This window comes from Delphinus delphis, chromosome 1, assembly GCF_949987515.2.
Source record: "Delphinus delphis chromosome 1, mDelDel1.2, whole genome shotgun sequence".
In the NCBI taxonomy this organism is placed as follows: Eukaryota; Metazoa; Chordata; class Mammalia; order Artiodactyla; family Delphinidae; genus Delphinus; species Delphinus delphis.
Window position 1 is genome coordinate 183,261,684 of NC_082683.1, and position 17,317 is coordinate 183,279,000.

General features: G+C 46.1%; 1 protein-coding gene and 1 non-coding gene across 2 annotated transcripts; one reads left to right on the forward strand and one right to left on the reverse strand.

Moving 5' to 3' along the window:
- The first annotated feature begins 942 nt into the window (after window positions 1-942).
- Window positions 943-15,706, forward strand: TIMM17A (translocase of inner mitochondrial membrane 17A). Its single transcript, XM_059998953.1, has 6 exons — window positions 943-1,029; window positions 4,326-4,425; window positions 4,559-4,622; window positions 8,693-8,821; window positions 9,558-9,668; window positions 11,798-15,706. Exons 1-6 carry the CDS (start codon window positions 1,004-1,006, stop codon window positions 11,881-11,883), a joined length of 516 nt encoding a protein of 171 aa, XP_059854936.1. The 5' UTR covers window positions 943-1,003; the 3' UTR covers window positions 11,884-15,706.
- Window positions 7,582-7,654, reverse strand: TRNAW-CCA (transfer RNA tryptophan (anticodon CCA)). The gene has a single exon. It is a non-coding gene; the product is annotated as a tRNA-Trp (tRNA).
- Window positions 15,707-17,317: the final 1,611 nt, after the last annotated feature.

The window sequence follows — 17,317 nt, forward strand, 5'->3', positions numbered from 1 at the left end:
ATTAGATTGAAGCGTTCTTAATCACAGTCACATTCCAAATAAGCCCTCTTGGACTTAGGCATCCGAATCACAGGACTGGTTTGAACTGTTCTTTTCAGTATGAGACACATTTTACTGACAGTCTTCATTTGGTTCTACGGAGGGTTCAGTTTATTTGCTCACCTTATTTCCAAGATTTTGGAGGGAACGTCACTCTTCCTTGCAGTTTCCTATTATTTATTACACTCACTTTCCCAGGAAAAAAATATATACAAGTTTTAAAGTCAACCTCAAAAGTGCAGGGTGGGGAAGAGGTCCCGTAGCATCTGGCACATGACAGGTTTTGCCGGCTGCAAGCTCAAAGGGCCCGGGGTCCCCAGTCTTTTGCTACCTCTTCTCTGAGCTAAACACCCCTCACGTCTCCCGGTGATCATTTGGAGTGCGGTCTGAAAGAGGCTTCGTTGTCGCTGTCCCTCACGTCGAGGACCCCCACGGGACACGAAGCTCCAGATGTTCAAACATTTATGGAACATCCACTACAGTCCGGCCCCGAGACTCTAAAGGACTCGGGCACTGCCCGCCCTAAAGAAGCTCCGGGTAGTCGGTGGGGCTTCACCAACTCTGACGAAGTAGGCAGCATTTAATCCACACTTGACAGCCAGGTACTAGAACAAAGAAACGTGTTCGGGAGTTCTGGGAACCCTAGCGGAGCAACACCAGGTTTGTCTTCGGCCACGCCCCGCGGCTTCCGTGACGGGTACCTCTCCGCACCTGGGCGCCCCTGGCGCCCCGCCCCCGCCCCCGCCCCCGCCCCGGGCGCCCCGCCCCCGCCCCCGCCCGGAGCCTTGCCTTCCGCCCGGAGCCCCGCCTTCCGCCCCGCAGCCCTATTCCCTGCTCCCATTGGCTGCGGAAGGAGGCGGCGAGCCAATCCCCGCACACTTTAACGCCCTCCGCCTGGGATCACTTCCGCCGCCGGGCCAGGCCCCGCCCCGCTCGCCCGGCATCGCGGAGCGGCGGAATCAAGATGGAGGAGTATGCGCGCGAACCTTGGTGAGCCAGCCCGCTGCCCGCCGCCTGCCCCTCTGCCACTGCCCGGCCCCCGGAGCGAGGCCGCTCTCAGCCGCGGGATTGGCGGCGCCGGGGGCCGTGGGCACCCGGGCGTGAGCAGCCGGCTAGTCAGCGGGGGCCGCGGGGCCGCGCCGGGTGACCTTGCGGCAATTCGAGGGCGCCCCGGCTCGGTTGTGTGGCCCCGGCCCCTGCCCGGCCCGCGGGTCGGGAGCAGCCCCTCTGCCCACCGGCGACCTTGGGCTCGTCCTTGCGCTCGGGCGGCTCGGCCTGCGTGGGGAGGGGGCGGTGCCCGGGAAGGGTCCGCGTGGGCGCGGCGGCCGCGGTCCAGGCTGGGGTTTCCCCGTGGGGGAGGAGCGGCGCGGTCGGGAAAACGGGGAGAGTAGCGTGTGTGAAAAGCCGGCGACGGGGGTCCGTTCATTCGGCATTTAGCGGGGGTGGGGGTGGTCTGTGCCCCGCGCTCGGTCGGTCCCAGGAATGAAAGCATAGAGGAGTCAGGCACGCACACAGTTGAAGGCTTCGGAGGTCATGAGTGAAAAATCACATCTTGTTTTTTGGGTTAACCACCTGTGTTTTTTGTAAGAGCAAGAACCGAGGTGTTCTCCAGCTGTGTGTAAGGGCCCAGGGCTTTACATTCTGACCTTCCAGCATTAGCCATGTTGCCTGCTTTGTGCATTTTTTCCTCCCTGAAATAAGATAGAGTATGTTTCAGCGCCTCCCAGCTCTTTAAATTTATCTTCTCCAAAGGTAGTGGTCCCCCTTCCTGGGTTGTGCTCAGGTGTGCAGGACTCAGCGTGCTGTACACTGCTGTTGTCACCTGCTCTTGGGTATGATATCGTGAAACAGGTTGGCATGAGGGGAAAATACTTGACTTTCTTGGGTTAAAGATGTTATGGGAATCATAAATTTTCATCTACTACTAAATTAGGTGGCCCCTTTGCTTTCTCAGTACATATGTCCTGAAGCAGTACAGTCAGTTGTCTGGTTGGTTTTATACTCAAAACTGCTTTGATCTTCTGGACTACCCTGTTTTCGTGAAGTCATCCGAGCTCCAACTATAAGCGTCTTTCTCCTCCCTCTGCACCTGCCCCAACACCATAGGCAGCCTGAATTCTTTCAAACCTTCCACCTTTCCTTTCCTGTTGTCAGGATCTTACCTGGCATCCTTAATGCCTTTTACAGTAGTTTCCTAATTGCTTTCCTTCTCTTCAGTCCTTTTTAATACATCATAGGTACTTAATCGTCCTAAATACTTTTTAATCATATGTTTTGTTTTCAGAAGCCCTAGTCTATAGGATATAGTGGAAAGAATTTGGGGCCTTTGGCGTACTAGATTTTGTATTTAAATTGGTTCTACCAGTTATTACCTATATGACCTTGGGCAAGGTACTTAATCTGAGCTTCTGTTCAGGTATAAAATGGAGAGGAGACAGGGATACTCTTCTGCAAAGTTAAAAGATTAGGGAGTCTATAAGAAAATAAGCTAGCTTTCTTGAAAATCAGGTTATTTGCACTATAAGGCACCTAAAACATAGTTGATACTTAGTAAAAGATAACTTTAATCTTGTGGTTAGTTATTGGTTCCCTGTTGCCCTGTATTTGTCTGGCATTTACATTAGAGTCTGGCTTCAACCTTCCTTTTGTGTATCCGTCACTTCCCTGCAGGAACCTTGATTTAGCCAGACTTAGTTCAGAGACTGTTTGCATCTTGCCGTTGTTTTGGACGTCCTCTCTTGCAATCCTGCGGCTGCTCTCTGATCTGAATCCTGCTGTTCTTTACTGATTTTTTAAATACTCATTTTCATTCTAACTGATTATAGGATCATTCAGGATCGATCGTTTAGAGTTAGTGACTCTCCTTTGTCCTTCCTTTTTACTTTTTTTTTTTGGTCGCAGCACGCAGCTTGTGGGATCTTAGTTCCCCAACCGTGGATTGAACCTGGGCCCCGGCAGTGAAAGCACCGAGTCTTAACCACTGGACCACCAGGGAATTCCCTGTCTCTTTACTTCTATTAATGTTTCTACCATTTTGAAGAAATTTTCCTAATCCTTTTTAGTCTCTCAGAGCACTGCTTCTCAAACTTTTAAAGTGAAATCAGGTCACCCGTGGATTGTGCTAAGCTGTGGACTCTGATTTAGTAGGTCCTGAGTGGGGCCTCCCCAGAGCCTGCATTTGTAACGAGTTCCCAGCCCTGAAGCCTCAGGCTGACAGTTGGAACATCTGCCGCATGAGATCGTCATTCTGTACAAACTCCTGATTTGTGTTAGACTTGGAAAGGACAAGGTGTTTCGTATTTCTATCTGGCAAAATGAGAAATTACTTATTATTCAGATTCTTCAGCAGCAACGATGCGCTGAACTCACACGGTTACTTGAGCAGTTGGATTGCGCATAGGGTCGTTACAGCATTTTACCCTTGAGACTGGAAAAGACATTTATGAATTGAATTATTCACAGACTTGTTTTTTTTTTTCCTTCTTTTGGCCATGCCGCGAGGCTTGCGGGATCCCAACCAAGGATCGAACCCGGGCCACCACAAGTGAAAGTGCTGAGTCCTAACCGCTGGACTGCCAGGGAATTCCCATTCGCAGACTTTTTAAGAAGCCAGATTCCTAGAAGAGTGGTTCTGTTCTACTGATCAGATTACTCATGTCGTGCTGCATGAGTTAGGGTGCTGCATTTGGAAGCCGGGTTTACACATTTAACCTCTGATTATCAGATATTAGAGGTTACTAATGTGTTAAGTGGATCTGATACAAACTTAAGTTCCAAATGCTAATTTGGACTCAGTAAACCCAAAAAGAAGTTTTAAAATTTAAATAATGTGTCTTCTTCTGCGCCTGTTGAAATTTTATTCTTTGGGTCTCAGCTTTAAATTTTGCTGCAGCTGGAGAGCTTTCCTTGGTCCCCCAGGCGACTGGGTCACTGTTGACTATAGTGTAATTTCCTAATGCGTGTTTTTTCACACATTGTTTTCACGGTGCCTTAGAGTAGATGCACTAGTAGTTGAGCAAATGAATAAAGTGCTGTGAACAGTAGGGAGTTGAAGCCATTCAACTACGAGTTCATTCCCTGTAGCTTAGAAGACTTGGGCTGAATAGATGTGGATCTGTTTAGAATCCTTAATCTTTGTCTGTATTTTATGGGCCAGATGTTACTGGTTGCAGTGAGCCCTGCCCTGGAATCTGTTGTATATCCCTTATTAACAAAGAGGGTTTTATGGTTTATAAATGAGAAATACGCTCATCTTTTTTCTTTTTTTCTCTCTTTCCTGTTCTTAGCCCCTGGCGCATTGTGGACGACTGTGGTGGGGCCTTTACGATGGGAACCATAGGTGGTGGGATCTTTCAAGCAATCAAAGGTTTTCGCAATTCTCCGGTGGTAAGTGGGTGAATGGTCTCATATCATCATTACTTGAGACCCGTTTGCTAATGTCACTTGGGCCCCATCAGTGGGTTGGAAATGTGTTATACTCCTAATGTATTTTTGGTTGCTTCCTTTTGTTTCCTTATAGGGAGTAAACCACAGACTACGAGGGAGTCTGACAGCTGTTAGAACCAGGGCTCCACAGTTGGGAGGTAAGCAGAATGTTTCCATTTGTACTTCAGATGATTTTTTTCCTATTTTTTTGAAGATGAAATTCTGGTTTTTTTTTTCTTCTTTTTTAGATTATAGCAGTGATTTTAGTTTGGTCTGAATAACAGCTTGTCACAAGTTAGTATCTATGCGAATTCTTGATTTATGATTTATTTGGAAAGTTAACTTGAATTGTTGCATCCATCTGAAACTGTCCTTCAGAAGCTCAGTGTGGTTTTGCTTCTGCTGGGTTTCATTTGATTTTCTCCCGTTCTCCAGACAGTGTGTCCACAGCTCAGGTTTGTGAGGGTCAGGAGTGATAGCTTCTGGGTTAGCATGAAACTGAAGAGGATGTGAACAGAAGGGTTAGGGTGTGCAAGAGGGACTGATGGAACTCACGGGGCTCCCTCCAGGTTTAGCTTTGGACATTGTGCCGAGGTCAGTGCAGAGGTGGAGAACGATTATGTCCATCACACTCTTTAAGCTTGGTAATTAATTCAGAAGCTGGGAGAAGAGAGAATAAGAAATCTGGGAGCTTATATTTGCTTGCAAAGATACAGTCAGGCTGAAGAGACCACATACAACACGTGAAATGGACTTAGCACTTTCAGTCGTTCTTAGTGATTTTGTGCATCAGAAGAAATAATCTTCTCTTTGTTTTTATAGCATTTGTTTTCTTTAGAAGATAGTAGCCAATGTCTGTTGTTTATTCAGTGCCTGCCATGTGCCAGGCACTCCAGGTGTTTCACAGGATTATTTTATTTAGTCCTCCCAGCAACATAGGAGGTGAGTACTATTATCTCCATTTTCCAGATGAGGAAATTGAGGCTCCGAGGGTTGAAGTGATGGTGTATCTGTTTCCTGTTTTTCTCCCTGTAATAATTGTACACCCTGGAAAGTAAACGGTGACTAATTTTCCTTTGTTTTAATGGTTACCGTGTTGTTTAAGAGTGATAAGTAGTTAAAAAAAAAAAAAAAAAAAGTACACACCAAACCCTGAACCTTCGATAAATGCAGAAGTCATGCAGGTTTACCAGGTTTCTTGAGAGGCTGCTTCTGTCACATGCATTTTCAGTGAATAAAAAAACCAATCAGGTAACTGTCACAGTCAAGAAGAGCCTAAGGAGATAAGACTACTAAATGTTATGAGGTGTCCTGGAACAGAACAAGGACATAAAAACTAAGGAAATCGGAACTAAGTGTGGACGTCAGTTAATAATGTGTCAATATTGGGTTCTGTGACAAATGCACGGTGCTGCTGTTAGATGCTGGGGAGACTGGATGTGGGGCATGTGGGAACTGTACCGTCTTCACAACTTTGCTGTGACTCTGAAACTAGTCTGAGAATAAAGGTTTGGTTAAAAAACAATCAGGGTGAAATAGAGGAAGAGTATGTTGTGGTGTGAGTGAATTGGAATCAGGCTTTTTAAGGAAACTACTGAGGAATCTTCATGGAGTCTTGAATTTTAAAAGTACTGGGATGGGCTTCCCTGGTGGCGCAGTGGTTGGGAGTCCGCCTGCCGGTGCGGGGGACGCGGGTTCGTGCCCCGGTCCGGGAAGATCCCACATGCCGCGGAGCGGCTGGGCCCGTGAGCCATGGCCGCTGGGCCTGCGCATCCGGAGCCTGTGCTCCGCGACGGGAGAGGCCATGGCAGTGGGAGGCCCGCATACCACAAAAAACAAACAAAAAGCACTGGGATGGCACTTGCAGTTTAATTGAGTGGGCGTTTACTGAGCTCTTCCAGTTAAGCTCCTGGGAAAAGGCAGTGTGGGAAAGTCATAGTTGTGTCCTGAAAGGTCTTGTATTTTCATAGCAGAAATAAGACATGCTTTTGACGTGTCCCCATTATGCTTCCAGCCCTTCCTTGCATTTTGGAACAAGATGTTCCAGGCTCATCTTGTACTTTCCCTGCCTGAGTGTAGAGTCATCCGTCCCCAAGGAGCCCTGCTTCCTTCTAGTTGAGAATGGTACTTAGAAGCCAAAGTCTGGGCACTAAGTGTATCATTGCTGTGGGGCATTGCTGTTCCCAGGCCTTCTTAGGAATGTACTGTATATCTATGAACACACACCACGTACACGTACATACACAAGTTTATATCTGTGTTTCTATATATCTATACGTATTAGGAATCATGGGTTTACACTGATACCTCTCAGTCCAGTCCAGCCCCACAGGTTCATTCTTCTTTCTCTTTTCATATGAGTACTTGGGCTAGGGCACCTCGTAACAGGCCACCCTTCCACATGGGCACACTGATCTCCATGCTTGGGAGTGTCCTTCCTGCGGACGCCTCCTCGCCCTGCTCCGGCTGTGGCTGCCCACACGGGGCCAGCCTTTTGTGTGGACTCAGTCTCCACTCTCATCAGCCACCATAGCTTACTCTGGCAGTCATTCGTGGGGTGGGCAGATATCAGATCCTTGTGAGGGAGTGGGAGAGCCTTGTTTGAGGAATTTGGTGAGATAATTCTAATATACTGGACATATCTCTCTCCCAGGGCACAGAGCCACTGAGTTAGGACAGACTATTTCATCTGTATGTAGCATGTGGTATTTAGTGTTGGACCAAAAACGCGGAGGCGCATGCATAGTTTATTATTTATTTTAAAACATACTTATTTGGCTCCTCCGAGTCTCAGTTGCGGTACGTGGGATGTTCGTTATGGCATGCAGGATCTTTTTAGTTGCGGCATGCGGGATCTTTTTCTTAGCTGCGGCACGCGGGATCTTTGTTGCCACGTGCTGGATCTTTAGTTGTGTCATGTGGGCTCTTTTAGTTGCTACATGTGGGATCTTTAGTTGTGGCATGCGGGATCTTTAGTTGTGGCATGCGGGATCTTTAGTTGTGGCACGCGGGATCTTTTTAGTTGCGGCATGTGGGATCTTTTTTTTTGTTGCGGCACACGGGATCTTTGTTGCCGTTATGTGGGATCTTGAGTTGCGGCATGTGTGTGGGATCTAGTTCCCTGACCAGGGATCGAACCTGGGCCCCCTGCATTGGGAGCATGGAGTCTTAACCACTGGACCACCAGGGAAGTCCTTCGTGCATACTTTAACTGGTTGTATCTGCTGGATTTAACTCACAGGGTGAGCTCTGGGGAAGGGTGCTGGTGATGGTCTGGTTCAGGCAGTTGGCGGAACCCAGTTTATTGTCCTTATTGACACACCCCTGCTTCTGTGAGGTTTCGGAGGGTGAAGGATAACCTGACAAGGGCTCCTCAGTGCAGTTCTTCTTTCTTTAATCTTAATAAAAGAACTCTTCATAGAGTGTAAGTCATGTGTATTCATTTTAGAAGATTTGGAAAATAAAAGCACAAAGCAGTGAAATCGTCTTGTTATCATCTGTCACCCAGAGATGCCGACAATTAAAATCTTGGTGTTGCCTTTCTGTGTTTTGTGTGTACTTATACACGTGTACGTGTGGGTGTTTGTTTTTTATTTCACAGAATAGTCACTGTGTTTAGGAAGAGTTTAAAGTGCAAAGTAATCTGATTTACGGTTGCTTTTAGTTTCATGCTTGAGGACTGAAGGATAGAAATGAGAGAGGAAAGGTAATTCCCATTCCCTCGAGGTTCCATAATTCAAACTGTTTGTATCACCCTTTTGCCCTTTATGTGTATTGACTTATGCCTGTAGTACATCCCAGAATAGCCCGGTTTCTTTTGTGTTCACATCGGTGATTTTCGTAGAGCAGGTGCTCAGTGGCACTGACTGAAGAAAAGAAAAATAGAGGTAAGGTGATGAAAAGAAGGAAGGAGGACACTTCTTAAACAGATACACACTCTTCTGAAAGGGGGTTTGAATGGGTTTAGCCCAACTCTTTTAGGCCTGGCTTATTTCTTTTAGGCTTTGGGCCGTTGCTGATTTCCCTGCTGATGTAATACAAACCAAGCTTTATTAAAAAGATAAGTATTCTGACTCCTGTTCGGTGCTTATTCAAACTTGCTTGCATGTGTGTGTGAGAGTTTCAAGAATATAGTGAGTGTTGTTATTTAAGCTTGTTTCTGACTACTACATTTAAAGGCTAAAATATAAAAAATGAAATTTATTTGTTTTGTTTTTAAATAAAACAGGCAGCTTTGCCGTTTGGGGCGGCCTGTTTTCCATGATTGACTGCAGTATGGTTCAAGTCAGAGGGAAAGAAGACCCCTGGAACTCCATCACGAGTGGTGCCTTAACAGGAGCCATCCTGGCAGCAAGAAGTAAGCAGGCCTAGACACACACATTGAAGCCAGCCCCTGCCTGCACTTAGGGACATCTGTAATAGACAGACGGAGCACTGTGTAACTTGGTGTAGTGTGAGTGTATATGGTGATTTGGGGGGAAGAGTAAAAGGATCTCTTAACTTGGAATGTTGAGGACGAGAGAGCCTGGAGCTCTAACCAGTAATCACCATGGTTAAGAGCAGTTCAGGTTCTGCTCCTGCCACTTACTAGCTGTGTGACTGGGCAGTTTCTCTCCTCAGCCTCTGGAATTAATTATTGTACCTGTCACCCAGCATTGTTATGAGTGAAGAGCTTAGATCCATCTTCTGGGTCTTTGGGACAGAGCAACCTAGGATTCCTTTGGGCGTAGCGGGTGAGCCCAGGAGTCAGCACCCTCTCCTGTGAAGGGCCAGGTAGTAAATGTGTGGGCTTCGTGGGTTGTGAGGGCTTCCATCACATGTACTCAGCTCTGATGTCATGAGCGCAGCCTAGACAATACGTGAATGAACGCGCATGCTGTCCCAATACAACTGTATTTCCACCAGCAGGCCGTGGGCTGGATTTGACCTGCGGGCCATAGTTTGCTGACCCTGGTCTTGGTCAGCGAGAAAGGGGGTTTGGGGTTTGGGAACGGGGAGTAGCATGGAGCCCTATGGACAGGTCTTTGCTTTATGGTGTCTTACATTAACCTGGATTTCTGTTAAAGTAATCTCTCTGTTCTCAACGTGCTCAGACGGACCAGTGGCCATGGTTGGGTCAGCCGCGATGGGTGGCATTCTGCTAGCTCTCATCGAAGGAGCTGGTATCTTGTTGACAAGATTTGCCTCTGCCCAGTTTCCCAACGGTGAGTCGTGTTTCTGTCTGACACCACAGCTCAGACGTTTGAAATGGTTCCCCGATGTCTGCTCACATGTGGCAGTTTGACATCTCTGCATCACACGTGAATACGCCGTGCTTCGTGAGGGTTCTGGCTCCGCACGGGTGTGGGTGCAGTTAGTTGTGTTTCATCTCAGTAACAGAATGCTTTGGCTGATGACTTGCTGTCGATCTTTCCTTAGAGTTCTTAGGTTTTATCAGTGCTCACTTGCTCATTCTAAGAAATTGCCGATCATTTCAGCGGTGCGGGAAGAAGGGTCCCTGCAGACGTGGAACAACGATGGCCGTCAGTCGCCAGCTTTTCACCGCCTGTGTGTGGGGCACTGCTGTAGCTGCCGGGGGCAGTGGGAGCGTCAGGCTGACACGCTCACAGATAAATGAGGTCATCTGGTTGTGCTGCTTCCTTGAAGAAAGTGAAGTAGCAGGAGAAGGTGACCCGTGGTTGGGGCTCACTTAGGGCCGGAAGGAGGGTTCTTCTGAGACGTTGGTGATGTAATGCGTTGCTCCTGTTGCTCCTGCCTGGTGCAGGGAAGGTGAGATGCTGGGCGGTTAGTGGTCCACAGGTGGTCACGACGTGGCCAGGGAATGTCTGCTCTGCGGCCAGCGTGTGCAGATGCTTGTAACTTAGAAAACTTGAGCTGTCTAAATGGGACTGTTCCTTGGCATTGGAAGGGAGCAGAAAGACACCGAGGGTCGTCATGGGGAAGAGCCGACCCGGCGTTTGGGGAAGGAAATACGCAGAACGGCGTGACTGGTTGGAAGTTAGTTTTGGAGCTTGGAAAGGATTCGGCATAGAGTGAGGGACAGGTCAGGTGACAGCTCCTGGTTCGATTTGATTCCCTGAGGCACCAGGCGAGGGATTCGGTGTCTTTTGGGCGCGGTTCTGAGGCCTGCTCCCTGTGGCCAGTGGGTGACCCGGGTGGTCCCGGGCCCTCGGTCCTTGCCTCTGCTTTCACTCATTATTTCTCACTGAATGCTCTGTTGTGGTGGCCACTTTCTTATTTTGCTTTTTAGTTTAGCACTTTAGTGTGAAAGACTTCACATAAGACGTGAGAAAAGTTCCATGTGTGCAGAAATTCAGAAATGGATAGAACAATAACTCGGTCACACTGTCTTGTAGGATTTAGCCTTGTTTGCTGGGGTTTCGGCTTCTTTCCTCGGAAGGAGTTCTCTAAAAAGAAGTGCTTTTTATTTTAGACAGGAGGAGTGTTTCCGAAAGGCTACGTGGGGGCAAAAATCTTTGAAAAGCTAATCATATTTTTCCAGTTAACTTACATGAAAGAGTTCTTTAAACAGAAAGATGAGATAAAACTGTATCGAAATGGTAACAGTGGTTATTTTTGGTTTATCTTTTTCACCCAGTGTCTTCTCCAGCTTTCTGTAATGAACAGATATTTTTAGAATATAAAAAAAAAAATCACTGGAGTAAAGTATTGAAAGAAAGCCCTCTTTACCACTGTCCTCTTTCTCTCTTCCTTCCAGATATTTTTTAGTCTGCCTCAGTTTCCCTGAAGAAAAGAGGAGTGATTATTCCCATTAAAGTCTTTTTTTTAAAGAGTCACATTTTTTCTTAGGTCACAGGCCATCCCATCCTTCGAAAGCAGATACTACAACACTTAGTTCTGCGCAAGCTAGGGGATGGCGGTGTCTTCCCATTTCAAGACCCATTCCTTACCTAGTTGTATAAATTGTATTACTGAGTTCTCTTGAAACGTGACTAAGGTACTTAAACTTTGTGAAAATAATTTTAAATAGCTACTGACAAATACATCAGGAGGTGTGAGAGATTCGTCCAGTCCTGATACGGCAGCTTGTTCAGCAGTTGCATTAAAACTGGCGTGTTGTTTCTTGCTGTAACTACTCCATGTGACTTCGCTGGCGTAGCGTTTGAGAGCTGCTCGTTCTGGAGGAGGGCCGCCAGGCCGCCGGACGTTAGCACGTGCTCTCGTGAGAATCGGGCAGCTCGATAAAGAAATTCAGGTTACAGCTCTGATGTAGCACTTTGTTTTCTGAGTTGACTGATTTGCTCTTTACAGAGACTCGTCCCTTTAAATTACATAATATTCAGGTGGTGTTTAAATTCCCTCTTAATTGCAGGTCCTCCGCTTGCTGAAGACCCCTCCCAGTTGCCTTCAGCCCAGCTACCATCCTCACCTTTCGGGGACTACCAGCAATACCAGTAGGGCCTCTCTCCCAGGACTTCTGTAACAGAGTGAGCTGCGGTTCAAGGAAGGATTTCAGAAGATCAAATTCAGTCTGTTTTGAAAACTGTAGGTGGGACAACTATGGCCAAATAGGCTGTGAAGAGACATTTAGCACATTTTTCTATTTAAAGGAACGGGGAGGGGGGGGCAGGGGAGGGTCTTAAAAGATAATACATTTATTTATTCACACTTGGATTGCGTTTGTGATCAAAATAAATGTCTGAAATCTTTAGAAGGAAAAGCAGTAAGTGCTTGAAGGACCAGTGGCAAACGGCAGTGAAGCATGACCATCATTTCCTCGGGGACCTCTCTGCGTGGTTTTGTTCTGTTAGTCAAACAATAAAAAACGCCAGGAGATTGCTCTTTCTATTAAGATAAGTTGCAGAGTTCTACTTTTCATCCTTGAATTCAAATAATGCAGAGTCAGTTGAAAGTTGCACGTGGTACAGTCTCCAGGGATTGGTCCACAGCAAACACTTCCGGGCTGGAGGGCTGCAGGAAAGTGCTTAGCCTTCTCCTTGTGAGTAAAAAACACTCCACGTCTTGGTTTCGAGGGTGTCGGATACAAAACCCTCTTCACCTCTGAGGCTACTGTGTCTTGATTCTTCATCATCAGAAAAGCTTCCTTCCGGTATACCCAGTTCCGTATGAGAAGGTTCCTGGAGGGTGTAATAGCCCTGGAAAAGTCTGGCGTTTATGGTGTGCTGGCAAGTACAGTACATGCTGCTGTTCCTGTGTTGCAAGTCCCCTGAAGCTGATCTTCGTCGAGGGTGTGTTTTGGGGTATGGCCGGGTCTGGAAAATGGGTTAGCATTTCGGAATAGGCCATTTTACTGGCTGTGCTGAGAGGCCATGCGGCCTTACGGGAGGCAGGCTGTTACGCCCCGTTTACCTGCCTCTGTGAAACGGAGAGCAAATCCGCGTGGGTGTGGTGAGCACATGCATGTTTTGGCCCAATGCCACGTACATAGTAAGCATTTAATTTACTAATGCTGGTTTGATCTTCCTTCGTGTGGTAAAATATACGGGAAATCGTATTTATCATTTTAACCATCTGTAAGTGTACAGTTAGTGGAATTTACATACAGTGTAACAGTCACCATCGTGTATCCCAAAACTTCCTCCTCGTCACCAACAGAAACTCCCCATCCCACCTTCCCCCAGCTCCTGGTAACCGCAGTTCTACTTGCTGTCTCTGAGTTTGCCTGTTCTGGGTACCTCGTATAAGTGGAACCGTACGATATTCGTCCTTCTGTGTCGCTTTTATTTCGTGGAGCATCGCGTTTCAAGGTCCGTCAGTGGTGTAGCATAAACCAACGCTTCGTGCGATGGCTGAGTAATATTGCATGGTATGCAGAGATCCCATTTTATTTCTCCATTCCTCCATTGATGGACACTTGGGCTGTTCACACCGTGTGACTCTTGTGAATAACATGGGCATACAAATACCTGTTTGAGTCGCTGCTTTCAGTTCCTTTGGGTGTAGACCTAGGAGTGGCGTTGCTGGGGCATGTGGTAGTTCTATGTTTAACCTTTGGAAGAAGCACCAAACTTTTCCACAGCGCTGCACCATTTGACGTTTCCACCAGCAGTGCACGAAGGTTCCCATTTTTCCACATCCTTGCCGACACTTCTATTTTCCTTTAAGTAAAAACATTATAGCCATTCTAGCATGTGTGACTATCTCACTGTGGTTCTGATTTGCGTTCTCCTGGTGCCGAAGTACTGCGCTTATTGGCCATTTGTGAGTATTTGGGATTTGTCTTTCAGTCTGTAGCTCTTTTGACTTCCAGGAGTAAATGTAAGGAGATGTTATCAGAACAGTTCAAAGCTGAGGGCATGTTGAATCGCAGATAAAATGCTTTACATTTCTTAAGGTCTCCTAAACTTCCTCTTAAATGGCTTATTGGTTTGGAAAGTAAGTTCCTTTCTTGGGAATTCGGAGTCTGTGGCGGGTGTGTGTATGTGATGCTGGCGTGTTTTTGCCATTTTATTGGTTAACTCAGCATATCTGAAGCAATCCTTGGTTACAGATGAATTTTCTGGAACGAGGGGTGGGGGGGGGAAGAGAAGAAGCTTGAAAAAGATGGAAAGCCAGTTCTTTTTGAAGAACTTGACATTTAGTTCCACAATATGTGGGACGGCAGGTAGAAACCCCGAAAACCTTTCCGGTTGTTTCCCTGCTTCTTGGCCCTCTCCTCCTTGGTGGATGCCCCCTTCCTCCGTCCCGCACTTAGGAGAGCTGCTGCTCCCGGGGAAACCCTGGCTGCCCACCTACCTGCTGGGGCTTGGCCTGAGCGGAGTGGCTCCGTCTCCGTGATGTGTCTAGCGTGGAGATGGGGGGCTGGTGAGGAGAGGGAAAGGGGAAAGCAAACTTCATGCCTCTGATTTTCTACTGGAAGCCTCGTGCCATCTGCGTTTCCAGTCACAGATGTTTCATAACCGCCCAAGAACGTCCTCGTGTGCTGTGTCCTCTGCCTGTCCCTGTTTGTCCAGCGGGCTGGTTCCTGGTGGTCTGGGGACCAGCTCGAGTGCCCCTGCAGCCTCCCGTCCCCTCTCCGTGTTCTGTTGTCACTGCACAGCAGGAGGAGGTGCTGAGCGGTTTGTTTTGTTTTCTCTCCCCCACCTTTTCCCCCCAACATTTTTTCAATGAAAATATCAAAACTGTAAAGTTGAGGTTCACAGTGAACATACGTATACCCATCACCTAGATTCTATGATTAACTTTACATTACTTTACCATTGTGTACCTGTTCACCTATCACCCGTTTCCTAATAAAATTGAAATTTATGAAATCCATTGATAAGCTTTATAAGATGTGATTAAAAAAATTTTTTATTGGAGTATAGTTGATTTACAATGTGTTAGTTTCAGGTGTGCAGTAAAATGAATCAGTTATACATTGATTTTTTTTTTTAAGTTTAGCAAATAATAGAAACCAGGTAGTTTAGATTCTAATAAATATCTTAAAATACCTATTTTGAGATGTTTAATACATATTCTATAACTAATTTTGGTGTACAAGAACCCAGAATAAAAGGTGAAATCACGAAAATTGTTTTAATTACCAAGATAAATGCAGAAACAAGCAGACAGGAAGGAATTTTTCCCTAGGTCTTTTTCTGGAATAATGGAGTGGTTTCCTGAGTTTCAAGGTTGAAATGCTCATCAGAAAGATCCCATCTGCTTCTCCCTTTTTTCCTTAGTATCTGACACTTTGTGTGAAATTGGCCTGAAATAGTGAATTTCTGAGTCAGGGTTGGAACGCGTGGGTTACAGCTGCATCTGTTGAAAGCCCGTCTGTTTTCTTATATGAAATGTCTGCAGATTGTGACGGCGTGGTCACAGCTCCACCCGGTGGTGCATTAGTTTCAGAACACAGTACTTTTGCTGCTGGTTTTGCTTTGTACAGTACGCTATCTTTTAGAGCAAAAGTCAACCACCTAAGGCTCAAGGGCCACATTTACCCGGCTGCCTCTTTTTGTAAGGCCTGTGACTGAAGAATGGATTTAAAATTTTTCTAATGGTTGAAAAAAAATCAAAAGAAGAAAAATGTTTCATGGCACATGGAAATGACACGAAATGAAGATTCCGGCGTCCATAAATACAGTTCTGTTGGTGCACAGCCACACCAGGTCTTCACGTTTCATGAGCGACTGCCCTCATACGACACAGCAGAGTTAAGCGGCCGCGTCAGAGACCTCGGGGCACACAACTCCTGAGATGTTTGCCCTTTAGAGAAAAAAAATTGCTGACCTCTGTTTTAGAGCAATTAAAAATAAAAAGATTTATTTTATCTAAACTGATTCCATTTCTAGCACTCCTTCTTTTCTTTGTGTGGACCCAAGTTCCTCTCTGGTATCACAGTCCTGTCTCTAGAGCGTCCTCTAACATTTCTTATAGGGTAGGATTATATGGGTGGATCCAGATGAATGCCTAGGGATGTAGTGGGTGGCATTACAGGAGAGGAGCTTTTATAAAAAGCTCTTTACGCCCTGAGCTTTTATAGTGGGCAGTAGCATTCCTGCTTTTGCCTCTGAGGGAGACATTACCTTTATTATAGATATTTATACTATATTTATACTATATATTTATACTATAGATAGTGAGCGTGACTTCCCTTTGCTCCAAAGCAAGACCCTGTCTCTGTCTTGGAAGGGTGTAAGCCAGTTTACCAGCCTTACCACTGTGGACGTTTAGGGCTGGATAATCAGTTGTGGGGACCTGTCCTGTGCAATGTAGGATGTAGGATCTCTGGCCTCTGCCCACTGGATGCCAGCAGCACCTCCTCTCCCAGTTGTAACCACCAAGTGTGTCTCTAGATGTTGTCAAATAGCTCCTAGTGGGCAAAACCGGCCCTGGTTGAGAACCATTATGATAAGCAGATTCACCCTTTGCTCCAGAGGAAGTCACCATCTGTCTTTCAGAGTGGCTCTCTATACAAGCATCCTCGACCAGATGGTCCAGAACAAAGGACACTCAGCGGCTCATTTTTGCAAGATGTGCAGAAGTGCACGTGATCCGTGGAGAATTGGCTCCCAACGTTGGCTTTAACTTAATTGCATTGTGGTTAAAGGAATGTTGTTCTGTGTGCCATCGATTCTTTTATTTGTTGGGAGTTTTTCATGGCCTATCTATGGTTTTGTGTGTTTTCTCTGATTGTTAGGTGCAAAGTTTGGTGTGTGCTGATTAGGTCAAGATTGTGACGTTTTTGTACAGATCTTTTATGTCTGTATGACTTTTGTCTGTGTGATCTGTTAATTACTGGGAGACGTAGGTAAACCTCTCTGTTGGCGGATTTGCCCATTTCCCTTGTAATTCTGTTACCCTCTACTTCCTGTAGTTTGAGGCTGTATTGTTAGGTACATCCCCAATATGTGAGCTAGAACACTGACGAGTAGTTTACATCTGGGTATTTATGAGCTCTGCTTCCTCCAGCCTGGGGTAAGTACTATCCTGTCCAGCTCATTTCCTTTTTTTCCTTGATTTTTAAAAATCATACTACATATTTTCCCATTTGTTGGCTTGTGAGTTATCTTCATTTTATAGTCCTTAAGTGATTTTCTTTAAAATCTTAAAAAACAACATATCTAAGAAAAAAATCTCACATTTATCCCTCTCCCTCTCCTCTTGATAATTCAGGGAGTTTAGAATGCTTCAACTTCAATCACCCCCTCTTCTTATATACATTTAGTCTAATATTTTCATTTTATTCTGATTCCCTCATGCAAACATGATTAATACATATTTATTGTTGCTTTATACAGTGTTTAAGTTCTCCCACTTGTTTTGCTCACCATTCCTTGTTTCATCTCATTTTCCTTCTTGAAGTAATTCCTTTAGAAGTTCTTTAGCAGGACTCTATTGATGGTGAGCACTGAATTTTTGTCATCAGAAAATTTACTTGCCTTCC